At 38.7% G+C, this 25,183-nt stretch overlaps 3 protein-coding genes across 3 annotated transcripts; 1 reads left to right on the top strand and 2 right to left on the bottom strand.

Moving 5' to 3' along the window:
• Window positions 1–9,722: 9,722 nt before the first annotated feature.
• Window positions 9,723–13,045, bottom strand: LOC116198470 (zinc finger protein VAR3, chloroplastic-like). Its single transcript, XM_031528623.1, has 6 exons — window positions 12,581–13,045; window positions 11,581–11,698; window positions 11,092–11,426; window positions 10,872–11,003; window positions 10,428–10,526; window positions 9,723–10,334 (listed from the first exon to the last, which is right to left on the bottom strand). The coding sequence occupies exons 1-6, from the start codon at window positions 12,955–12,957 to the stop codon at window positions 9,842–9,844; spliced, it is 1,554 nt and encodes a 517-aa protein (XP_031384483.1). The 5' UTR covers window positions 12,958–13,045; the 3' UTR covers window positions 9,723–9,841.
• Window positions 13,046–15,711: 2,666 nt separating this feature from the next.
• Window positions 15,712–20,546, bottom strand: LOC116201456 (actin-histidine N-methyltransferase). The gene is made up of 5 exons (XM_031532703.1): window positions 20,128–20,546; window positions 18,809–18,975; window positions 17,868–18,170; window positions 16,808–17,071; window positions 15,712–16,446 (listed from the first exon to the last, which is right to left on the bottom strand). Exons 1-5 carry the CDS (start codon window positions 20,465–20,467, stop codon window positions 16,075–16,077), a joined length of 1,446 nt encoding a protein of 481 aa, XP_031388563.1. The 5' UTR covers window positions 20,468–20,546; the 3' UTR covers window positions 15,712–16,074.
• Window positions 20,547–23,068: 2,522 nt separating this feature from the next.
• On the top strand, window positions 23,069–24,856 carry LOC116199650 (probable calcium-binding protein CML25). The gene is made up of 2 exons (XM_031530105.1): window positions 23,069–23,442; window positions 24,240–24,856. Exons 1-2 carry the CDS (start codon window positions 23,277–23,279, stop codon window positions 24,656–24,658), a joined length of 585 nt encoding a protein of 194 aa, XP_031385965.1. The 5' UTR covers window positions 23,069–23,276; the 3' UTR covers window positions 24,659–24,856.
• Window positions 24,857–25,183: the final 327 nt, after the last annotated feature.

Below are 25,183 nucleotides of genomic sequence, written 5' to 3'. Positions count from 1 at the left end.
GTTATGAAAATGTCACCCCCTCCCCCCGGGGCAAAACAATTCATTCGAGTCTTCCAAGTTGGAAGGATAGCATAGCTCTTTGTAGAGACAATGGTGATTATGAAAAAATTTAACATCAATATAATAATATATAAAAACCCGAAACATGCGACGTGGACATGTTATCTAAACTTGAGTAGCAAATTCTTAGCTCCACAATAACGAATTTCACCATATTTTTCAGTCAAATCAAGTTTAACGAGTTATTTCTAATTAATATATATTATTGTACACATTAGTTAATTATATATATGTTATGTTTATATAGTTATATGTAAATAATGTTTAATCGAGAGGAGAAAGGGTAAATCTTCTCATAGAGGTAACTGATTACATGATGCATTTTCTCAATGTCTCAGCCTTATCCACAGAAACCCAAACCCTAGCTCTCCTCCACTGCTGCTAGCGTGTCCGAATTCGTCCCTCCACACCCTCCCCCTCACCCCCCAAAATCGACACAAGTCCAACTCCACCTCCTCCTCTCTTTCTCTTTCTCTGTCCACGCATCTCTTGTGTCCATTGCTATTGCTCCTCAGTGACCATTGTTTCTGCTCGTGGTTGATTGTCGCTACCGCTGCTTGTTGGCTTCTAGTGCTGTTCGACGGTGGTTGCCATTCCACTTCTACCGTGCATCACCGCCGCTTCTCCATCCTAAGTTCTGTTTGCTTATATGCCTTAAGATTCGACTGCTTTTGGTGCTCCTCATGGTGTTTGTTTGTTGTTTCTCCTTCTGTAGTGGCAACTTTTGCTCTCCGTTGGATTACCTTGTTGACTACCTTGACTCGGAACAAGTCGGTGGCTCTTTAATATGAATTGATCAAAACTCGTTTTGGAAACTTTTATGGTCACCTCCCTTACTCCCAAAGACAAAAATCGTTGGTTACTTGGGCCTTCATCATAGACGCCTTACCAACGTAGCCCAATGCCCCTTTTGCATCTATTTTGTTGTTCACTATGGTATCCGTATTAAGGGTTCCTCGATCCGGTTAATTTATTATTGGTTAGCCCTAGATTGTATTGAGTCAGGTAAGATAGGTTTGGGGTCATCTGTGTGTCATTTAGTTATATTTGATTAGTGACTTTTTTTCTTTTTCTTTTTGCTTGGAAGGATATTATGGATGGATTAACAAAAGCTTGATGCACCCGCTTACATCTCGTCTTCCCTTACAAAAAGAGAGGGTGGGATAGAGGAGATGGGGATAGGTCCATCGAGGTTACTAAAAGAGGCCCATTTGGCAATGTTATGGGCATTAAATTTTTCTGCCCTTTGAATATACAATGCTGTCCAAGAAGTGAAAAATGAAAGATCTGCACCTAAATCACTAAATATGGCTTGAGTTCCTGGGGGAGTAACGCTGCAAGGCGTATTGATGCAGTCAATAATGTCCTTTGCATTCCCTAAAAGAAGCATATTGTTGAGTTGTAAGAAATGCGCACATCCAACCGCCTTAAGAGCAGCTACTACTTCTCTTATAGTAGGGCCGTTGGAGCTCGAGTGAAAGGCCCAAACAAAAATAACATTACCTCTAGAATCAGTGCATGCCACTGTTAGAGAAGACATGGAGTTTTTTATCGCAACATCAAAAGAAAATGAGATTTGCTGGAGACCAAATCTCTGAGAAAGGGCCTGATTTGCTGATTTGCACAACCAGGCTTATTCATAAGTCTTTGTTTTGTTTTGGATGTCCTTCGCAGCTTGGATGGGATCAGTCGTGCCTTGCGAGATTCGCAGGTTGTTGTGCAGCTACCAAAGACAATTCAAGCACACCATCAATTATAGCAAAAATCTGTGTTGTAAGTCCTTGGGCACATTCAAGGCATTACCAATTCCCGTGAATAACTTAATCTAGTCCACTATGGAGATGTGGGCTAAAACAGCTAATCAAATGGGAAGATCCAATTAAGACCAGACTATTGTAGTAAAAGGGCAATGAAGAAAGATGTGATCAATGTGCTCAGGTGCTGCATTGTAAAAGGGACATTGTGGATCATCAATGTGGAATCTAAATGCTAAAACTGATTTGGTTAGGAGACAGTTGCAAATGATTTTCCATAGGAGGAGTTTGTGCCTTTCGTGGACTTTAAGTCTCCACAAAGCTTTCCAATCTTTTTGGCTAAGGATAAATGTGTGAAATCTATGTGATTGGTCAAGATTGTAAGGTGAAGCTGTGGAGAAGATGCTAGTATTATTGGCCAGCCAAGTCAGAGGATCGAAGGTGGTAGATGGGTGTGGTTGCAGAGAACGAATACCGTGTGCTGTGTCTGGATGGAAGAGGAAATGAATGAGAGGAGAATTCCATATTTAGGTTCTCGGAATGAAGAGATGGAGACCCACTCATGAGAGTTAGCGTGGAGAGGATGGACAGGTTGAGTGAGGGAAGTGAGGGAAGCCAAAGGTCTTTCCAAATGTTAATAGAAAGACCATTGTTGACTTTGTAACATGAGCCTTTACTAATGAGATCCCTAGTGTGACAGAGACCTTTCCAAAATTAAGATGATCGAGAGTTCGGAGTATGGGTGAGAAGGTGGCGGTGTTTTAGGTACTTGGCTTTCAAAAGGTCGACATGAGGTTTGGCTTGGAGTGAATGGACAACCCATGTTTGTTTGGAAAGAAGAGCTCGGTTGTGGTCGTACGCACGACCGAAGCCCAAAACACCATGTTCTTTAGGGGCACAAAGGGAGTCCCAAGCTTTGAGATGCATTTGGTTTACCCAAAGAATTGAAACCCCACCAAAAGTTGGCACACATTGAGTCGAGTTTGGTGCAAATCTACTTAGATAGAAGGAAGGTACTCATGGTGTAGGATGGGATAGAAGAGGCAACTAATTTGATCAAGACTACACGGGCTGCTTGTGAAAGTGTTTTTGCTTTCCACATATCAATCCTTTTGGAAATTCTATCGATGATGGGTTGGAAAGCAATGGTTTTGGCTTTTTGGATGTGTAGGGGAAGACCAAAGTATTTAGAATCCGAGGTACCTTGTTTTATTCTTTAAAGTTGGGAGAAGTGGTTCCTTCTGAGGGGAGGTGTGGGGTGACATTTTTACTAACGAACATGGATGATTTTTGGAGATTGATTTTCTAGCCAGACCACAGTTGATAGGAATGAAGGATGTTGGAAAAATTTTGAAGATTAGAATCGGTGGCCTTAGCGAAAAGAAATAAATCATCTGCAAATAAGAGATGGGTAAAGGTTGGACACCCTCTCACCACCTTTATTCCTTGTATGTTGCCCAGGGCCTCGTCCCGAGCAAGGAGTAGAGAGAGTACTTTTGTGGCTAAAAAGAATAGAAAGGGTGAGAGAGGGTCGCCTTACCTTATCCACGAGATGGTTTGAAATATCCATGGGGTCTCTCATTTATGAGTATAGAGTAAGAAACAGTTGAAATGCACTTGGATATCCATTAGATCCAAGTTTGATCAAAGCCCAAGTCCCAGAAGATTTCATGAAGAATTGACTACTCGAGCTGATCAAAAGCTTTTTTCATGTCTATTTTAATAGCAACAAAGTGTTCATTGCCCTCATGATGATTGAGAAAATGCATAATTTCATGGGCAATGATCGAATTTTCCGAAATGTTTTTATCTGAGACAAAGGCTGACTGACACAGAGAGACAATTTGGGGTAAAAACAGCTTTAAACAAGTAGCGAAAATCTTTGAAATTATTTTGTAAAAGACGTTGCTCAAAGTGATCGGCCTAAAGTTATGAACAGTAGCTATGTTACACCTTTTGTGATGAGGGCAATATGTTTACCTCCAAAGAAGCTTTGCACTGTGTTGATTGTATCCCTCCCGATAATCTTCCAGTATCTATGATCGAAAAGAGCAAGAAGACCATCTGGGCCCGGGGATTTGAGGGCCCCCAGAGCATAAACGGTCTTTTGGATTTCAAGGTCAGTGGGGATGGCTGATAAGGATGTGCTCTCGGATTGGGTTAGGACAGCAGGGAAAAGGGAATGGAAAGTGTGGTCATGGACTGGGTATACTGTGGTGACTTGTTTTGTTGTTTCATTCAATACAAAATGCCTCTTTAATCATCATCTTGCTGTACTAGCCAATATTCTATTCGAAAACCTAATGTAAATTATGTTTGCTACTTTCAATAAAACGCTATTATTAGGAAAAAAAACATAATATTTTATATTATGGACAGTAAAACACGTCCTCCAAGAAGTGATATAATTAAGCCCTCTCTCCAAAGCAAGTCACATCCTCTCACTCCTTCCCGAGAACCTATTGAAGTAATATAGTTAAGCCCTCTTGTCTTTGGTATACATAATATCTACCATGTCGATAGGCACTTTCTAGCTGCTCTAACAACTCAAGAAAGTTAAATTACTCTGTGGAGCCTTGGAATGGTTTGGAGTTGTCACTATACCTTTTTATAATTTGCCGATAAGCCACCTAAGCCTCTAATTGGGTCAAGATACTAATCACCTGTGAACTTTTATTTTGACTCAATCTTCAAACCAAAAATCTAGACTCAGGGGTTCTATTACAACACCAATGCCTGCAAGCGAGGGCACTACACGAAATAGTATCTTCTCGGTTTCTCTACCTAACACACTTGTTTTAATTTCCGTCAAATTGTTTTATCCTATGAGTCAAGGGTCTTATTCGTGTATATATACAAGATATAGATTACAATTACAACATGTACGCCACACACGTACCCATGCATCCATCCATTAGATACATACACACATTCATTCCACCATCAGTGTGCATATACATCAGTTTCATTCATCATGGGCCTTGTCAGGCCCAAGAAATTTCAGTTGGGCCAAATGGGCCTAGAAATTGAACTTAGGGCCCAAAAACAATAAAAATTGGTATAAGGCCATCTTAGGAAAATCTAGACTCAATTTCCTAAGTCTACGTATTTTATTCACGACATCTATACCTTTCATGATTCTTATCAATTTTATCAAGCCCAAATTTAAGTGATTAATTCTTTAATTCCAAAAATCTAAAAAAATGTCCTAAGTCCCTCAACACCATAAGGATCTTATTCAATTTATTCCTAGGACTATTAAGTTAGTGGATTATTCCCAGAACCATGAAATTGAGTGTCGAGTTTACATGCTCAACCGATTTTGGAATGAATTAAACCATTTTTACACAACTTAGACACACAATCAATCAATTTCAATTTTAATCAAGCGATGAGTTGATCCCCGACTCGAAGAGTCCTAAACCCTCAAGGTTTCATGAACCTTATTGATTAACCTAGGACACTTAGCTAAATGTGTCGATTAACCCCAATCCCGTGAATTAACAGTCAAGCGTAAGTGAATTAACCAACTCGGACTCCAATTGACCAATTAAACATGAAATTGATGTTAAAACACAAAAGTCCTACTCGGCCATACATGCATATATATACACGTTCACAGACTCGTGCATTTCATTTCTTAGTCAATTTGCCTTGAATTGATCAAATTAGGCTTCTAATCCTAAGTGGCCGAGACCTAATCAACATCACAGAACGGGATTTTTCACTTCTAGCCGAATGGAACTGTTGTTCATCAATTTCGAGCCAAATTTCTAAAGACCCGAAAGCTAATTGACCATTTTTAAGCAAATTTCACATTCGAACCTAGGAACCCCAAGACCTAGACAAGCTAATAAAATTAAACCCTGGCAAGTCTAACCCTAATTAAGCTCATGGAAATATAATCTAAACCACTTTAGGGGTGTAAATGAGCTGAGCCGAACCCGAATATACAAGGTTCAAGCTTGGACTCATCAATCTTCTTCTAGGCTCGAGCTTGGGCTTGAGCTTGATCAAGCTTGAAAGCCCAAACTTAAGCTTGGCTCGTCAGACAAATCAAAAGCTCGGGCTCAGCTGGTTTAAGCTCGACCAATGGACCAAGTTCAGTAGAAAAGTCAGGCTCGAGCTCGAGCTCGGCTCGATCAGAGGCTTGAGTTCGGGCTTGTTTAGGCTAAAAAAAAAAGACTATAAACTAAATTACAAAATAACAATGTCATGCAAAATATAATTCAAAAATACTAATTACAACTTGATAGTTGTTGTCGGATTTTGGTAAAGGGAGTAAGGCGGTTTCAATCCTTCTGTAAGGAGAGAAAACTAGATAACATCTTTTCCTTTCAAATCCTAAGTGGATTCTTTTGATAATGCCTTCCGTAGAAGGACTATGTGTATTAAAGAGATTCACTCAATGAAACAGATAATCAATGAGGAAAGATACTTCATTAAACAAAGAAGATACATACAATGATAGAATTACAAATCAAAGAGAAAGAGATATAGCAACTCAAACCAAATTTAGAGAAGATGGCCTACTCTGTTTTCCATCGATGCAGGTAGTTTAGGCTCTGAACTCAAGTGTGAGGTCACCTGTAGACGAAGTAGAAGGAATGCAACCACATTGAGACGCTCTGAGCGAATGGCTGTGGGATGAGGGCGAAACCTTTTGTCAACAAGTCGATAGAGTCGTAGCTGTGTCGTTGAGGATATGATCCTGCCACCACAAAATTGTAAACTTGAATCATTGATGGGATCAGCATACCGCTACAAGCTCGGGATATATAAATTACTCATACTCCTAAGAATAAAAGCTCGTCTTATCCCCACGTGACAATTATCCAAAACTTTGACCGAGTCCACCTCGGATAAGATTTATCTTCTCGATTTGTAACTACCTAGTAATTGTGATTCAGAGACGATGTCGTAACTACTCAAATTCTGAGACAGCTATGATTTAGATACGACGTCGTCACTGTCCAAATTGTAGAAACTAGTCAGTCATAGAATCTGAATCATGTAGCGCAATGCATAGTTATGTCCGGAGTCTGTCTATTCACAAGCTCAGAATATGAGTTTAATTATTGTGTCAAAAGCAACGTCGTTCTTCTTGCGTTCTACTAATATTATGCTGATACCCCTAGACTTTTATAATTTATAGAAATGCCCCCGACACTTCTAATGACCTAATTGGGCCACAAGGCGAGTCTCTGAAAATTATTTTATTCTCGTAACAGATGCCCCCCACAAGCGGGAAAATCAAAGCATTTTCACGCAGAGATATGGGACACTTTACCACCATTTCTTTCTTTACTCTCAAACCACTAAGCCCACGATTCCACGACCTTCCTACTGCACTCCGTTTTTTCAGGAGGGATAATCTCCAAATAAGTAGCAGCAATGTCTCGTTGTTAGCAGAAGAAGGCTTAAAAGAGTTCTAGAACAATGTCAGAGGACCAGCAGTTCATTGACGATCACCTAGTAGACTGGCATCCCCAATTCAGAACCCTTGTTTCGAATGACGAAGAGGGCTATAAAGTGAAAATGATAGGACCTTGCATCCATCTCCCGCTGAAATGCCGACTAATTTGATAAATCAACAGTTAGGTTACATCAAGGAGTTGACTTCGAGGTTTCCAAGAAACTCGAATAGGCCAATCTTCCCTGACCTAACAAGAATTCAAAGGTTTCAGAGATGGGGTAGCACCAACAGATTCCCAATACATGTTTGATCTTCCCTTTACTCCTACTATGAAGAAGTGTTGCGTTCCCTACTGGCAAGGCCAGAAATAGCAAAAAAAATAGCACATTCTAGGGATTTATAAGCTTATTAGTGTAGCCTCAAAGAGATTTCATTTCGATAACTCTTTAATGACAACATTAGTGAGCTTTTGAGATGTGACCTTAAACTCATTTTTACTTCCCAGTGGATTATGTGAATCACAATGGATGATTTAGGAGCTTTAGTAAAATACTTCTCGTACGGAAAAGAGGCCACTCTAGTGTCCAATTACAAGTATGTATCCCCAAATATTCGCCTCTCAGCTAAGATGCCAATGAGATGGGGGTCAAGTTGGACCTAGATGGAAATGTTTCTAAGGCTGAGGCCTCTCGTTGTGGGACGTACTAGCATCCCTTCTCCAAGCTTGTAGGTTATGGGAAGTTTGCCTAACACCTTAAAGAGGACGAGGATTGGGTTCATAAGGAAATTGATTTCTACATGTTATTCATCAACAAGTTCTTGATCTGCGACCACTCTATCCAGATTCAAACACATTTTGGTGTTATGGAAGAGCAATGGTACAGAGCTAACAGTCCTCTTGCAATAGGCCCACTACTACTGGGATTTGTATACCATTGTCAGGGCAATCTGACCTAGAAGAGGGAAAGGTACCCTTTTTACTATAAGATAGGTGGACCCCTTTGGTTGGTACAGCTTTGGACTCATTTATACTTTCCCCACTTGAGTATGGATGTCATTTCTACTTCTTTATCAAAGAGTTACACCAGCCATGGTGATTATCTATGGCATCAAAAGTCTGGGGGAAAGAATCCCAAGCCAAAGGATTTCTTAAAGTGTTTAAAGGCTCTGCTCAGCCCCAAGCCTTCTGAATTTTGGACCCCATTCAAGGATAGGAATTATGGGCCTAAGTAGTTTCAGAATGAAGCTTTATGGAGTGAGGAGAGTTCCTACAAGTACTGGCGTAGGATCTTGGCTTTCCAAGATTTACCTGTTTGGCTCCCTTCTAAGAGGGTGGAACAATACCTGCCCAATTGTTTGCCAGACAATTTGGGATGTTGTAGGGCTTTCCAATCCTCTTCGTTCATATTGACAACAGCTATTGGTCGAAGAAAGTTGAACTGACTTTGAATGTCCTGCATCAATGTACAGCCAAGGCCACTTCCATTGGAGAGCCCATAGAGTTCTTTTCAGCAGGGCTTTACGCAGCTCGAGCTTGCAAACGATTCTCATAATGGTATTCCTTATATTGGAGTAAGCTTGATTGTACCAGAGCCAGCTATCGCTGAAAAATGTTCATCAATCTAGGAGAATCTTCAGAGAGGTCCCCACAGACTTCTAAAAACGTCCCTGAAGCTTCAGAGAATGGGAAGGCTGCTAAGAGGCCATTTTCTAAGGGAAGAAAGAAGTCAGATGGGGGTCCCTCTAGGAATACTATGAGAAAATTGGTCATCTCAAAAGATGAAGGAGAAGAAGTAAAGAGGAGGAAGAGACTCCTCTGAAAAGGAGAAGACTTTTATCTGCCTCGTGACTCAAGTAATAAAGGCTTTTGATATGATCTTCATGGTCCCTTTTACATGCAGAATCTTAACCTTCTACTTTATTTGTAGGCAAGGCTACTACTGGTGGTAACTCACCAATTGACTCTAATAGTAACTCCTCGACCCCTCAAAGCTCGAATGATCAAAATAGACCTGCAAAAAGGTCTGATTTTGGGTAAGAGGTTGCTCTCATAGAGACTGAATCTACTGATGTAGAGTCAAGGCCAATGCCCTCAGACCTTCAGCACTCAAAACCTAAAGGAGGCGTTATTCCTAAGCTAGAGTATGCCCATGAGGAACCTGTTCATGACTCACCCCTTGGGTGCTGTTAGAGAGGTTGAGGTTTCTGAAGAACCTACTGCATGTATTTATTTAGTTGACTTATATTTAGTTTTAATGTGGCAATCGAGGAATTGACCCTTTTTTACATGTTCAACAGCCCCCTCCACACATTTCCCCTGAGAGGAAGGAGAACAATGCAAGAAGCCCTCAACTACTTCGAAAGGAGTAGCTTAGGACCCCTTTCAAATGCTCATGGAAACTGATCAGGTATGTCCTTTTCAAATAGATTTGATCATTGATAGCTTTAATTGTAAGATGATCATTTCTTTTCGCATTTATAGGAGTCCAAGATGATCAGAAATAAATAAAATCATTTAATTTAACTTCATTCCCAAAGGATAATTTAATTCAAATTAAATGAGTATAATAGAGCATAGTCACCAGCAAACAGGATGAACTGACGCCGAGTTTCACAGTTTATCACGTATGCCAAACCAATCAACCATATCATCTTCCTCGCGAACACATTCGGATCTTTCCGGCCTTGCAGGAATCCTACAAGCCTGCAATACATCCCTGCTCTTTGTTTCTCCTCCAGCACCTATTTCCTTCCTCTCCACCATCTTTGACTTCCACTCTTCCCTTTTCTGGGGATCACGAGACAAATCGCTCTTACCCCCAGCAATTGGGAAATCTATAAATCTTGATAATTCATCCACTGAGTTTAACTGCTCACGACCTTCATTTTCTTCTTCCCCATCCACGAATCTCCAATCATTTGCACCTCTATGCAGCCCCTGTCTTCTCAAAGAGGGTGGAGAATTAGCACCATCCCCTGCCTCGTACTTTCTCTCTTTCCCATCTCCAGGTCGCAAGGAAATGTTTGAAACATTTAAAGCCTTTGGACGTCTATGGTCACATTTCAAGCAAATTGCATTTCTTCTAAAGTTTAAGTAGTTGCACCTGACATAATACAGCAAGGCAGGTCATTGTTTGCAACTACCATACATCACCTAACTCTTGAATTGTAAAGAGAGAATGGCAATAAAGACTCACGATTCACATTCCCACTCCCCAGGATTGAGCTGCCTTTTAGGAGGCTTTGCCTTGCACTGAAAACATCTCGTGTTCTTTGCAAAATTCAAGAAACTACATCTGTAACAGATAACAACACAAAGATTAATAAAACTGGAGCCATCCCAAAAAATCACAGTTGTATGAAACTGACGAACATTGAACCGACAGGATACAGCTTCACAGATTCAGCCATATTTATAAAATAATACTGAAAATCCTTTGAAGATGTCATCAACGCAATGGACCCAATGGCCAGCTCAAATCAAAGCAAATAATTGGCATTAACCATTGGTGGAGAGAACCTGCCAACTCAATTGTTTCATTAGTGATCCAACTTAATTAGGTTTGACACCCAGTCAGCCAACCCAGTTCAAAAAGCCGTCCAAGAAAGCTTGATTTAGAGAAGTAATACAGGAAGATTACTTGTCACAAATCCAGTCTCCTCTCTTTAATGGAAGATGCTCCTGCTCTTCTCGTATTTGCCTCAATTTCTCTTCATTAACTTCATCACAGCGCAAGCACTTGATATTCCTAGAGAAATTCATAAAGTTGCACCTACACAAAATCAAAAACAGTAAACAAACACCATTCTCCTGAGAAATAATATAAAATAAAATATCGTAATCTCCCGTTGTGAAATTACTTGGGGCAATGCCAATCCCCTTGCCTCAGAGGATTGTCAGTATGGTCTTTCCCTTGTGAGTTTGGATTGGTTGATGGATCTTCTACTCTTGTTGGCTTTAAAGAGTGAGATATTGGTAAATTGGTACTATACTCCACCATTTGCTTCAGCAGGTTTCTCACTGATTCTTTAACTGTTATGTTGAGACAAGGTTTGTTCTCAACAGTGCTGAAAACGGGATCAAGACCGTAGGTCAACAAGATACGCATTACATCGACGGTTCTCCCACATTCACCTTCCTGTGCCTCCACAAATGCCCTCTCACAGTTTCCTCGCAGGTTGCAGGAGCTGCAAACCTAAGATAATTGATGTTTCTATTAACTACAATAAACAACTAAAAGAAAAGTGATTGGCAAGATAAACTGTAATGATCAGATACAGAAAAAAAGGACTAAAGAGAGGCTCTACTCAGTAATCAAAAGAGAAAGAACGATGAAGAGGACCACATACATTGCTTTCATCAAGGCCAAGATACGCCCTCAGGCGTTTGCTGGAGTTGACGACTTTTCTATCCGTGCTTGGGCAACCACATTCTACAATGACTCGGATGTGTTTACTTGACAAACACCTGTCACCAAATGGCATAGAAATTTGAGCGGTAAATCACATACGCCTCCTCGTATCGGAGTTCCAAAAGGCACTAACAAATAAAATTTGTACTTATGCGTGACTCCTCTATAAGAAAACCATCGCGTACTCTACGAGCAATTAACGCTCGCAATCTATCGCATTCCAAGAAACATGTGAGGCCACACTGGTCACACCTAAACTACAATGATCGGCACAAAGTGCCAGATAACGTGTTCTAGAAGTACTAGAATGTTGCAGGGACTAGCAGTTCCTTTCACTGCAAAATATAAGACAAACAAATCCAAAAATTTCAACACTCTATGTTAGAATAACGGATTTATTCCAGCATTCATCGATAACAACTTAAGAGAATGGAGTGGTGCTATTACAAAAGGACAGAGAAAAACAAGAAGTCAGGACATCACAACAAGCAGATAAGGGAGCAGAATATATGACCAGTGTCGTGCATGAGAGCCTAAAGCCAAATTCAAGTACGTCCGACTTCAATCCAAGCCCTTCCTAGCATACAAATTAGGAGTTTCCAACAAAATTCACAAATTAATTCTTGGTCGTTCCTTATATACAGAGTGAATCCATATTCTTTTACATTATAGATGAATATATCGACGACGATGTCCGTCCTTTACCATCCGAAAGATTGCACCTAATAATGACTACATGAGAAAGAATGGATCAAGGAATTTCGCTGGTAAGGCACTCAAGAACAAACAGATAAGCCATCTTTCCCTCGTAATCAAAACATCAAATAGGTTGCCTGCACTCCCTAATATTCCACGCAACAATTACCCAGCCTCCTAATGGCGATTTCATCACTTGCAAGTCACAACAACTACCAGAAAGGAAAAGCAGACGACTTTACCCCATAATATGATTCCGGTCACGGGCAAAATTGAGGCAGGCGGTCCTAATAGAGTTGGACTCCTTGGGACCCAACGCTCCACCGTTAACATGAAAAGGGTCTCCATCTCCATCGAAGTAGCCTTCCCTCGACAGAACATCCATCAAATTCACCCACTCGGGCCACGGATGCGAGACCTTCGCGGTCGATGATGATGCAGGTGCTGTATTGGTGGTGGGCTTCGAACATGGAAGCTCCTCGAGCTCATCTGCAGGTTTGGGGGGATTTGTGGGGACAAAGACTCTGGTGTGGTTGTGGAGAAGGGAGACAGGTAAGAGAAAGGGGACGTCTCTTGCTAGCAGAAGATGGGCATGTCTGGCGGGGAAACGTCTGAGCATCGGAGGAGTTCGTGACCGTTTTCCCCTTCCTGCATTTGATTTGTCAACTATTGGCGGGACTCTTTGGTATTAGTCGACCGCTACAAATGAATTTATTATATTTACATGGCTGCAAATTGCAATTGCAACCATAATTATTAATTTTTAATGTGCATATACGCGGGAGATTAGAGATTATTAAAATATGAAACGAATAAAGCGTAAATTAAAGAAAGTGTAAATTGATTGGGAGAGCTTTGCCCCTATGGATCGACCATACTTGAAGAGATTAGTCGGGGCTCGTTAAACTTTTGGAAATCATGATACACATCCGAAAAAAATAACACTATAAAAAAGGGTGTAAATTGAATAAAATAAAAATTTATGACGAAATTGAGGAAATAGAGAAAGAGAGGGGCCAAATTAAACTGCCAATTTGCATGAGGAAGATGGAGAATAAAGGGGAAAAGAAAAAAAAAAAAAAAAAAAGTAGAGTGCGTGGGTGGGTAATTATTTTATATCAAATTTACCGTAGGATTCTTAATTCTGCGCCTTTTATAATTTGTGAAAAAAATCATTGTGGTTTTTGGAAGGAAAATGTGAGACCATAAGAGATCTCTTGCTTTATAATAGTGGTAGATAGCTAGTGGGCGAAGTGATTAAAGGGGATTAACATGAGTTGTTCAGGTAGTTTAGTACATTTTCTTCTTAGATAAAATTTTGAATTTAAATCTTATGAATAGAAAGAACTTACGATTTAAAGAGTTTTATACTCTAATCTTGTCCGGCTCAAATTTGGACTAATCGGAGCCTATTGGAATTTTAGGTGTGGAATGGTGCACACACAATTAAATGTGATTAGGAAGGTGCAAAATACTGTACTATATTATTTAAAAAAAAAAAAACAAATGCACCTTGGGAGGAAATTAGCTCTTTTAGCTTTCATAGACTAGATAGTGTTGCATCTGCCCTACGCTCAGAGTAATGAATGGAGTAATTTTTATAAGGAAATTAGTTTTAAAGGAAATGAAAAGGAAAAGAAACGGTTGGAGATAGAGAGAGAAGTGAAAAAGTGCAGAAGGTGGCAGCAAAAGTGAGTGGAAAAGAGCCAGAGGTTTCGCAAGTGAGAGGATAGATTTAAAAATATACATTATTTTCATCCTTAATCAATCTATGACTATTTTTTTCAGTAAAATAAAGAGACCTAAACACCTGGTATAATAAAAGATAACTCTTAATAGTTAATAAAAGAATATGAATGGTCCCAATAATATCGAACTTGGAACCTCTTGATTACCAAGTGAAGATTATGCTACACCCTCTTTGATATTCTTTAACTTATTTTTATTAAGGTGTGATGGTAAATTTTTACGACTGCGGATACCAAATCCTGCCTTCATTAATAGTACTATAGTTTAAATATAGTTGAAAAAAAATTTCATCAATTTATTGGTTTACCATAGTAATTTGTGAAATAACTAATATAGAATATAATTGAAAGTAATAATAAAACTATTTATATGCAAAACTTATGAACTCTTGATTGATAGTAAATGACCTAAAAAAAAGATTGATAGTAAATGATTCAAATTTTCAAATGACTGTACCAATCAATATTTCATACAGTATAAAAGTTAACATATACCATGCTAATTTTAACTTAAATTATCAACCTTTCTAATAATTAGAGAATTGTGATAAGTGACATGCTAATTTTGAGTGGACGAAATTTACTTGCAGTATTTTAACATCTCAAAGTGACAACGAAGTTAATACCCAGTCAAGAATTAACTTCAATCAACATACTAGTGTAACCTTGAGTTGCATCGAAAAGTAAAGACACTTTTAACGTCACAAATAAAAAATACTATTTAAGTCGATAAATTTGACCTCTTATCAACGTGAATTTGTTTTAGATTATTCAATGATTGTTCCTCTAATATAAAATCTTGAGTGCGAGTCTCGTGATTGAAGAAAATTCAGAATCGAGAGAGCTTTATTTTTGGGGGGCTGACCTTGCTCGAACCTATTTTAGTCGTACCGGTTGAACTTTCGAATATCAGACGACGAACATTAAAAAAACAGCTTATATAGTTAAATTAAAACTTAAAAAAATATTAAGAATGTTTTTGAAAAAAAAATTAAAATGAAGGTGGAGGTCCACCGGTTTCGAAGAAAATTCACCACCGGGAAAGTTTTATCTTTAGTGGGCTTCGAAGAAAATCCACGATCGAGAGAAATTTATTCCTTAGTAGGCTGACATCACTCAAGTATAGATTAATTGAACTCGTTAAATTCCAAATATCATATGATAAGCTAGGCCAACTTAACCCGAACATAAATTAATCAGGTTCATTAAACTTCCAAATATTAGGTGATGTACACGAAAAAAAAAAAGAACTTACATAATTAAATTATGAATTAAAAAATATTAAAAAATATAAGGAAAAAAAGGGCAGGGTGGGTCGCCGCTGGTGGGAAAACCCACCCGACTCTCATTGTGGGCTGGATGGACATGCTTTCATTTTTTAATAATAATAATAATAATAATAATAATTTTGCATTTTTTACCTGGCGCAGTTGCTCTCTAGCGCAGTTGCTTTCTTCGGAGCTTTCTACGAAGCCACTCCCGTCTCAATCAAGATCCGTAGGACTTCCCCGCACAGTTGCTTTGTGCTATTCGAAGTCTTTCTTTTCTGTTACAGAATCCGAACGTATAGAAAAATTTTAAAGAATATAGGGCATTGCACAAAACCGAAGAAAGAAAAGAAAGCGAAAAACAAGAAGGGGGACTTTTGTTCTTTCAGTGAAAGAAGGAATACAATTTCAACTATTGTTCATGCCTCCTAAGAAAATTGCCTCAGCGGAATTGAAATGACTAAATTACAGAGAACAAAATCAATTCACAGTGCTCGGTGAATTTCACCATACAACTTAAATTGTCTGGAACAACTTCTAATTTAGCTTTTGGGATGGTCAGTAACCACGTACATCAGCCCATTGGCTATATATTCCCATCAAGGAGACCGCTTCAGCTTCGAACTAATGGAGCAAGTGACTAAAGGACCAAAGCGAACTTTTTCAAAAAAATTGGATCAAAACCCGAGAAATAAAGAGATTCTCACATTACACGAATCCTCAATAACCAACTGTTTCCTTAGACGACAATTGCTTTACCCTCCTCGAGAGCTCCCTCATCACATCTACAATCAGCAATTTCTTTTGGATTCTGAAACGGATGGCTAGCTCAGAAGCAGCAGAAACACCGTTCTCTAGAAGTGATTCATCCTCCATTACTTTTGTCGGGAAGTGTTCCAGTGCGATTGCACAGAGGGCTATAACAGTCCGAAAAGCTGCCACCTCATTGGCAATACCACAGGGGGCTTCCACTGGCAGAGACTTGAGCATGTTCAGATCATGTTTCAGCACGGCATCCTTGTCGCTCGTGAGAAGTACCCTCAGGGCAGCGAGTAAGCGGCCCTCAACCAACTCCGGACCTCCAATAGTAACCTACTTGAGAATAAAAAGTATAGAAGAAGAAAAAAGGATCAGCACACAATTTGTTCTAAGCCTTTATTTCTTCTTTCTTCAGTCAAATTGTTTCATTTAAGCAGGTCCATCAATAGAAGGAAAAAAAATTATCACCATTATCTTCATTTAAGCAAATTTTAATTAAAGAATATCAGATATCTGTCTTAATGTAAAATTCATAAAGGGGAAGCCATGGCGAGCTAAAATATGGTATAGAACTGAGGAGAAACAGCAAGAACTTTCCACAATTTACAGCACATGTATCAGAAAAATCGGAAAAGTTTTAATCATTCAATTCATAGTAATGAGATGTGTTAGAAACAAAAAGGAGGAAGAAAACCTTCAGAAGAGAAGCCTCTCCATCTAGATTTAATTGGGATAAGATCTCTTTCTGCCAAGGAGTTGGAGAAGAGAAGTTTGGTGAAGAGACTCCAGCGGCCATGCTTGCAGCATCTAGAAGAGCTCCATCATACTTCAACTCAATACAGTCATATCGGTTGGACGGTATCACAAAGCCGTAGTCAAGGAGAAACAGATCATTGCTCAGACAACCGTAGTTCAGAAGCAAGGGATCATTTTGATTGATTTCTCTTTCTGCAGTAACCTGATTATTTTTTAGTGGAGTCAGAATAATACAATTGGTCAAAAGGGAAAAAGAAGCGCTCATTTGACATGAAAACAAATTTCTGCTGAGGCAAATACATTTCGAGCAAAATAATTTATCAGAAAATGGGTTCTCTTTTCATGATTTGGTGAATATTTGTATTAGCAGATAGATATATTCAGATTGATACTAATGAAGAAATCTTTCTTAAATTCAAGTCTATGACCATCCCACCCAGCAGGACAGCCTTGGCCACAGCTGCCACATTGAAAATTGCACACTAGCACCAACTATGAGAAATCCACCAATCCACATGACAGTTGGGTACCATAGTCAGCAGCTAGATATGGATAAGGGGGCATGGAATACATATGGTGAGCTACAACAATGGTTAAAGAGCCTAACATAGCTAGGTTAAGAGATAATTGAGCATGCCATGACATTATTAGGATCTCGTATGGGCCTTTATGGCCCTGGCCTGTACATGGACCTTTATAAGCCTCTAATACATCTTTTAGACCTTGACCAATGCCCCAGTTGATTCTATACATATGATCAATTTACCCAGGCTGAATAAGCCTGAGTTGAGCCCTGCAGGTCAAGATCTCTGGAAAAGGACTACAATAATGAACATTAAATTGGGTTTTCCTAGCTGACAGCAAGTGATTTTAATTGAACTAGCATTTTTTTTTTGGCTGAAAAAATCTGAAAGAAAAAAACGATAGCAAGATTTCTCTGGAAATGATTCACTTTAAATGGCCAAATAGGAACATTAGATTTCAAGGAGAAAGCATGCCTTGAGTAGCATTTTCTGAGGCTGTTCCTCTTGCTCCTGAACAATTTGAGCATTGGGCTCGAAGCTGTGATTGCACATATCAACCAAAGGGAGCATCATAGGGACATAAGATGATGACCCATCTGGGAACTTATTCTTGCCGTGTGACCGAAAGGCCCGAGAAGACACTGCTGACATGGCCCAGCCAAGAGAAGATGCATCCACATCTAGGCCTTTAAAAGGGTGATCTTTCAAACTAACATCTTTCAAGGTTTGCTTGACTTCCTGCTCGAAATCAAGAAGGAATCGGCACCTCTTGTTTACCTGGAAAGGATAATGACCATCATTCCAACATATATTGCCAATAATAAGGGGCTCTCTAGGTCATTCAAACTTGAAAAGAAAAACCACTATTTTGATGTGGTCTTTCTCTTAAAACTATTAGATCAACCTTTTCTTTTATCTGATAAAACTAAGGACAGCAAAACAATAATCGACAATCTAGCATAGGTCTTGGAAGTAAAATAAAACCTAAAAGAATATGACATAAATTAAGTTAGGGAAGAAGTAGGAGAGGGTCAGACATGCAATTGATTGAATCAGTAAAGCCAAAATGCGCTCAAACTACCAAGCAGACATTAAGCGCTTTATGACCTAATTGGTCACTCAACATCCCTCAACACGTATCTATCCTGTGTCCATCTCCATCATCAACCTTTTCATTTTCAGCTCTTCAGTCAAATACAACTTTTGATTCGCCGAAAAGGGGAAAAGAAGCAGTAATATATGGTTCTGAGCTGGTTACCTTTTGATCATCTAGCAATGCACCAATTTAGTGCATGCTCCATATTCAATGGACAAATATATCATCCTATTTTACATTCGACATGGATATAAGCCTACTGCGGTTCCACAGCATGCTCTGGCCTTCTGCACTTTACTGGTTGTGTATGGAATTATACCTGATACAAAAGTGGAGCATACTGCAAGTTCTTAATGTCCTCTCCCTGGAAAAAGATCGGTACGCTGTAAGTTTCAGGGAGGTTGCTGATGTATGGCCACCAGAAAGACCCGACCTTTGCTCTTTCTTGAAGAAGCTTTAAACCCAACTTCATTGCCCACAGTTCCTCTGCCAAATGCTCCCACAATGTCGAAACTCAGTACAGCCTACTTTCAAAAAGTACTTGTTACCAGTCTATGCTGAGAAAGAGAACCTAAGAGCGAGATCACCTAAGAGCAAGATCACAGAAGTGGGAAATGCTAACTTCTCATCCATAACATTTTCTATTTCAATGCGTTAAGAGTAAAAACAATCCAGCAATGCTTATAGAATGAACACCCAGTACATCAAACTCCAAATCAGGGCACTGTTAAACCAAAGCTCAGTCATCTCGACTGGAAAAATACTTGGATAATATGGTCTTGAAAAAGACAATAACATGGATAATGATGCACCAGAGCTAGTACCCAAGAAAGTGCAGTCCCTTAAAGATTAGCTTCCAGTCTCTATAGAAATACATACTAACACTCATCACAAAAAGACTGTATAACAAAAGAAAAATAACACAGCTTATGACAGGCAACGCTCACACTGCAAGCTCATGGCATTTCACCCTCTCTCTTACAGACCGAACAAGAGCGCCCAGCCCAAAAGACACTAGTTACGGACATAACCAATATGGGACAAGTCTCACACAAGGACCAATGTCCATGTCGGTTACGCTAGACACTTCAAGCCACCACTCCGTGGGCCACTACTCCGACATTGGTCTAATGCCAATTGTTTCAGACTAAACAGGAGGGCCCAACTAGCCCATCAGGTCGGAGAGCCCACTAAGTCTATAAACCCCACACCAATTGCCAATGTAATCAACCTGGGACAACTCCAGTACCTTGCAACCGGTTCAGTCCATAAAATTTTCCCTTACTCACAGAGACCATCCAATTAAAGTGGCTATGAAACGAACAATGCATGAACGAGAGGTCCCATTCGGGATCTGATTTATACTTAGCTCTATTCAATTTTTACCAGTGTTGGATTCTGACATATTCTGAAGACATTTAACGTGAAATATTAGTACCAGCGGCCAATGCAGTGCAAGTGGGGAGGAGAGTCATGAAACTGTGATGGCATTGAGTGCTCCAAATTGAGAAGGAATGATCTTCATGAACTCAATATGTGAAGGAACTCACCAATACATAAGCTCAATATCATAACAAGAAGCATTTCAGTTTCATTTGATCAGCTCAACTGAACAAGGAGGAAGAACTAGAATGGTACCTGGAACTTGGTCGGCCAATTTGACTAGAACAGGGTCTGCTGCAGCAGCCTCGTCTCCGACACCGGACTCGAACCTCAGCGGCAAGTGATGGGGCAAAGCAATTAAGTCCGACCCTTTGGGAATCCTCTCAGACGCCGCCAACCCTAGACCGTAGAATGGATCCAGTGACAGCTTCACCGCGGGGTGAACGAACCCGCCCTCTCTTCGCACCCACTTGATCAAGTAAGGCGCGTGCGAGACCAGACGAGCTGAGCCGGAGGCCGAGGAGGCAGCGGAGGCGCTGCATGTTAGCGGTCGGTAATGGGTCAGAGAAGCCATTACAATCTTGGAGGCCGCCATGGCCACAGCTTCGGTAGAACTTCTCAGTTCCAGTTTGAGGAGGTTTTGGACTTTTGGGAACTTTTGGACTGATTGCGGGCATAGTCTAAACGTGTTCTTGTATGATTTACCAATGGAAATGGGAAAAGTGGTAGGAATTAGGGGTGATCGGTTTCGGGTACCCTATATTTTTTATAATACCCGAATCTTACCTTATAAGGGATAGGTTCCAAGATTTTGGAACTTAAACCTATCTGGAACCTGTATTATACCACAGGTTCCGGGTACCCTATTGGAACCTGTAAATTTTTTTTCTCGCTAAATAAAATCGAAAATATCATATACATAATCAGTAATTACGCCAAATAGAATATCAACAAAATTTAGATTAATCCACAGCAATGAAATAATAATATGTCTCATCAATCCATCGACAAAATTGAACATCCATAATACGATCTCACAAGACAAAGTGTCTATGTTCTGATTCATTAGAAGAGATAGTAACTTTACTCTTTCCTTTTTTTTTTTAAATAACCGGTTCCGAGTACCTTGTAGGCAGGAACCGGAACCAGAACCGATTTTCACAGGTTCCTAATTTTAATACCCGGAACCTACCCTATTTTCAATACAAGCTACCCGGACCCTACCCGTTAGGGTAGGTTCCAACCGGTTCCGGGTATACCCGGTACCCATGCACACCCCTAGTAGGAATGTCTTCTTATCCTGTTATTTCTAGATGCCAAAAAGACCTAAAGACCCTGCACTTAATTAAATCAATTTTATAAACTAGCTATTCCACCCGTGGGGTGCATGCATTATTATTCAAAACAGAAATTTATATATTCTAGTATCTGATTGGATTAATATTAATTAACTTATGATTGTATATTTAAGTCTCTAATAATTTTCAAGCTGATGATGGATAAAAGAAATTAAACACATCGTGTTGAGAATTAGTTGCATTAAATACTTTATTTACATAAAAATAATACTTTATTCATAAGATTAGTAAAATCAAATGAATAAAATAATTTCAAATTCAAAATTAAGGTAATTAATATAAATTATTAATATAAATTTATCTCATGTACTGCACGATTACTTAATATTTTCATTAATACATTTTGTTTTGAAACCTCCATTTATATTTTTATTTATAAATTCTTTCGCAATATTTTTATCTTTTTTTCATTTGCTAATATTTTTACTCAATTTTCTTTAAGTAAAAGTTTTTCTTCAAAATAGCTTTGATTAATTAGTGAAAAACTTATAAGTTATTGATAGTATATTAATCATTTAAAATTTTAATTAATGTATTTGTGTAAATCATATTTTATATGTAGTTTAGACTCGTGAAATAAATTCTTCTTCAGCAAGAATTGACAGGATATACTCGTAGAATTAATTTCAAGATTAATCAAACTTAATTTACTTGTTATGCTCTTTTCATTGTGCACTACCTACTATTTAGAAGTTCAATCGAAGAATTTAGTTACAATCCAATATTTTAATTTTTCAAAAATTATTTACTTTGCTTTAAGATATTTCTTTTTAATTTCTATTGATATTTATTACTTTGCTCCAAGATTCTAATTAAAAGGCGGTATATCTTATATCGATATATATATATAATATATATAAGTATAAAATATTTTCAAAACCATTATTTTCCTAGCGATACTTTTATTAATCCCCGCATAAACATAAAATTACTTTTAATAATTTCTAGATGTACTTATTATTAACACATGGAATTTCAAAATTTCCGTAAATTATTTAAAAAGTTTGTAATCTTTTGAAAAAGCAATTTGTTTTAAGACAATTATACAATTATATTTAATAATCTATCGATCATCATGTGTTGCTCTTTGTAATTGGATTCTCGGATGACTATATATGTCTAAAAAATGGGATGATGTTTTATTTTCTTAGTTCTGATTAAAATTATATTTTACTTTTCAAATAATGTTTTATTGTTTTCATATTATATTGTTTTTATAATTTTGAAAAATAACCTTTACTTTTTAAAAAAAAAATTAATTGAATTACTTGAAGTACTTCTATTGCAAGTGATTTTTACTATATGATAGATAGGTTATGGATAGCATGGATATTTTGGGAACGTGAACTTGAGAGGAAAGTAGGTTTTCAAATTTTATAATAGGATAGAGATATATTCTTTTTTCAGTTACAAAATATGTCTATAATTCTAGTATAAGAAAATGAAAATGAAATCTAAATAAAACAATAAATTTAGTCCCATTGACGAGAATCGAAACTAAGACTTATAATCTGTAGAGATATTGACTGTGCTATTGCATTATACCCTACTGTATTACGCCCCTTTCTCATAATATGCAGAGGTATTCACTGTTGGTACAATTGAATTCTTTTTTCTTTTTTCCTTGGGGTGAAATAGGGGCCGAAGTGCGATTGCGTTAAATGTACAATTGAAATTTTCAAGAATAAAGGAAAACACCTCTCTAATCTGTTAGCGTAATTAACCACCAACAGTATCCAACGATCCAAAAATAGTATTTTTGAGGACCCTAACGAAAAGCTTCCACTCCACATGGGATTCTTAATCTTCGTAACCTTCCTCATATTCTGTTACTCAACAGAAAAGCGATAAATTATACGGGAAAAAAAATGTTGAAACATTAATTGCAGAGATTAACCCCTCAATTATCTTCTTAATATCTAAGCCAAATTGGCTGTTCATTCTTGATCGATCCCAGATTTTCATCACTGGTCTTGGTTCGATTTCGCGAGTTCTGATTTCATCTCGTCTCAACCTGACCATTGGGCTGATATTCAAATTCAGAACATGGGCTTCGAATCCTTTTTCAAGAAGAAGAAACCCACCTCAACATCAAGCGCAGCGGCTTCAAGATTGGCAACACCCTTTGGATCAAGGTCTTCCTCGATCAGCAAAGCGTACCAAATCGAAGAGCTTGAGCAAGTCTTCAAGAGATTCGACGCCAATGGAGATGGTAATGTCATAAGAGCAACCCTAATATCTTTCTAAGCACTTCGTTAATATAGAATTTAGATTCAATTTTAGTCCTCTACCCTGAGTTTATGGTGGTGATTACTCAAATTGTTTGATATACACCAAATCTAGATCGGCCATTGGTCTCACCATCAAAATTTCCTGTAGCAATATATATCTAGGAAAATGCTACGTTCCAGATCCTAAAATGGGTACCAGACCCGTCTTGGGACCATAGAAAAACCCTAGTTTATATGATCATGGAATTGGAACAAAGAAGGAAAGTGCAGCTCAACCCAGCCCTAATATTGTCATTACTTGTCCTATATTGATGTAGGAAGCCATTGCATATTAGTGGCCAATCCTGGGACTGGGTTGCAAGCATAAATCTAGATTAAACGGTGCATAAGCCCGCTTCAGAGTGGCGTTATTGAGGTCTAGACATGCTAATTCATTCATAATCTCATCAATACGCGTTATATACAGATTTCCGGCATTAAGCTAAACTTGGAACTAGCTAACCCTAGATATCCAATAGTTCGGTTGTCTCTCTATCTTAATTTTCTTCTCATTTTCGCTTTTTTGTTTTTCTTTGGCTGTTCTTGCTGCATTTCATGAGCAATTGAAAAGTCTTTCATGCGAGGAATTCAATTGAGCAATATGTGGGACATTCATGGAATGCTAAGATCGGAAGTACACGGGAGGGAGATTAAAATTGAACCAGAATTCTAAGAGTCACCATGATATAATGTCAGTTGTCTAGTATATACTAAAACCTTCTCATTTAAATACCATTAGGTAAGATCTCAGCTTCGGAACTAGGGGCGATCTTGAGCTCTCTAGGGCACTCGGAGACTGAGGAGGAGCTCGAGAAGATGATCCGGGAAGTGGATGCGGACGGGGATGGACACATTGACTTCAATGAATTTGTGGAGCTGAACACCAAAGGGGTGGACTCAGACGAGATTATGGAGAACTTGAGGGAGGCCTTCTCAGTCTATGATATCGATGGGAACGGCTCGATAACAGCGGAGGAGCTACAGGAGGTTCTGCAGAGCCTCGGCGAGGAGTGCTCCATTGGGGAATGCCGCAAGATGATCAGCGGCGTCGACAGTGATGGTGATGGCATGATCAGCTTTGACGAGTTTAAGGTCATGATGATGGTGGGCTCTCGCTCGTTCATTGGCGCCGCTGAAGCACTATCCCCGACTAATTGACCAGCTTCAGTGAAACTACTCGTTCACTTTCTGATTATTATCTTCTTAGTGTCTCACTCGTTGCCTCTCTTTTTCATGAGGCGCGAAGTATGTCTTATTTGGTGAAAATCTGTACGCTTTCTAGACTCGATTCGTCCGACGGGACTAACCTAAAGATTATCAGTGCATTTCCTACATTTATACATACATCGTTGTTTGTTGGGGGTGATATTTTTCTTTAATATGGATTCTGATTTTATGTTCAATGGAGGAATAGCAGTTGATTGTGTATATATACATATTGTATTTCGTCTTGCTGCATAACTGGGAGGAATAAGTAAACAGAAAAGTGGAATTCAAATATATTAGCCCACATACTAGATTTGAACGTCTGGTTTCAACCGACAGGGATTTATACACTCTTTCTTCGGTTACGAAGAAAGGTCAAGAACAGAAAAATCGGAAAGGAAAGGGAATGAAAAATTTTACTTATGAGAATTGAACCAAAAAATCTCTTAATTCCAGGTCGATGACAAATAGTATTGC

This window comes from Punica granatum, chromosome 3 (assembly GCF_007655135.1).
Source record: "Punica granatum isolate Tunisia-2019 chromosome 3, ASM765513v2, whole genome shotgun sequence".
Lineage (NCBI taxonomy): Eukaryota > Viridiplantae > Streptophyta > Magnoliopsida > Myrtales > Lythraceae > Punica > Punica granatum.
The sequence above is the reverse complement of the archived record's forward strand: the minus strand, read 5'-3'. Positions and strand labels throughout refer to the sequence as shown.

Coding starts and splice junctions, on each gene's coding strand:
- LOC116201456 (XM_031532703.1), bottom strand. CDS start 20,467: ATGGCGGCCTCCAAGATTGTAATGGCTTCTCTGACCCATTACCGACCG. Junction 18,171..18,808: donor ATGCTCCACTTTTGTATCAG/GTATAATTCCAT, acceptor TATCCTTTCCAG/GTAAACAAGAGGTGCCGATT. Junction 16,447..16,807: donor GAGAGGCTTCTCTTCTGAAG/GTTTTCTTCCTC, acceptor ATTCTCAAGTAG/GTTACTATTGGAGGTCCGGA.
- LOC116199650 (XM_031530105.1), top strand. CDS start 23,277: ATGGGCTTCGAATCCTTTTTCAAGAAGAAGAAACCCACCTCAACATCA. Junction 23,443..24,239: donor ATTCGACGCCAATGGAGATG/GTAATGTCATAA, acceptor AAATACCATTAG/GTAAGATCTCAGCTTCGGAA.
- LOC116198470 (XM_031528623.1), bottom strand. CDS start 12,957: ATGCTCAGACGTTTCCCCGCCAGACATGCCCATCTTCTGCTAGCAAGA. Junction 10,527..10,871: donor GGAGACTGGATTTGTGACAA/GTAATCTTCCTG, acceptor TATCTGTTACAG/ATGTAGTTTCTTGAATTTTG. Junction 10,335..10,427: donor GGGGAGTGGGAATGTGAATC/GTGAGTCTTTAT, acceptor GTATTATGTCAG/GTGCAACTACTTAAACTTTA.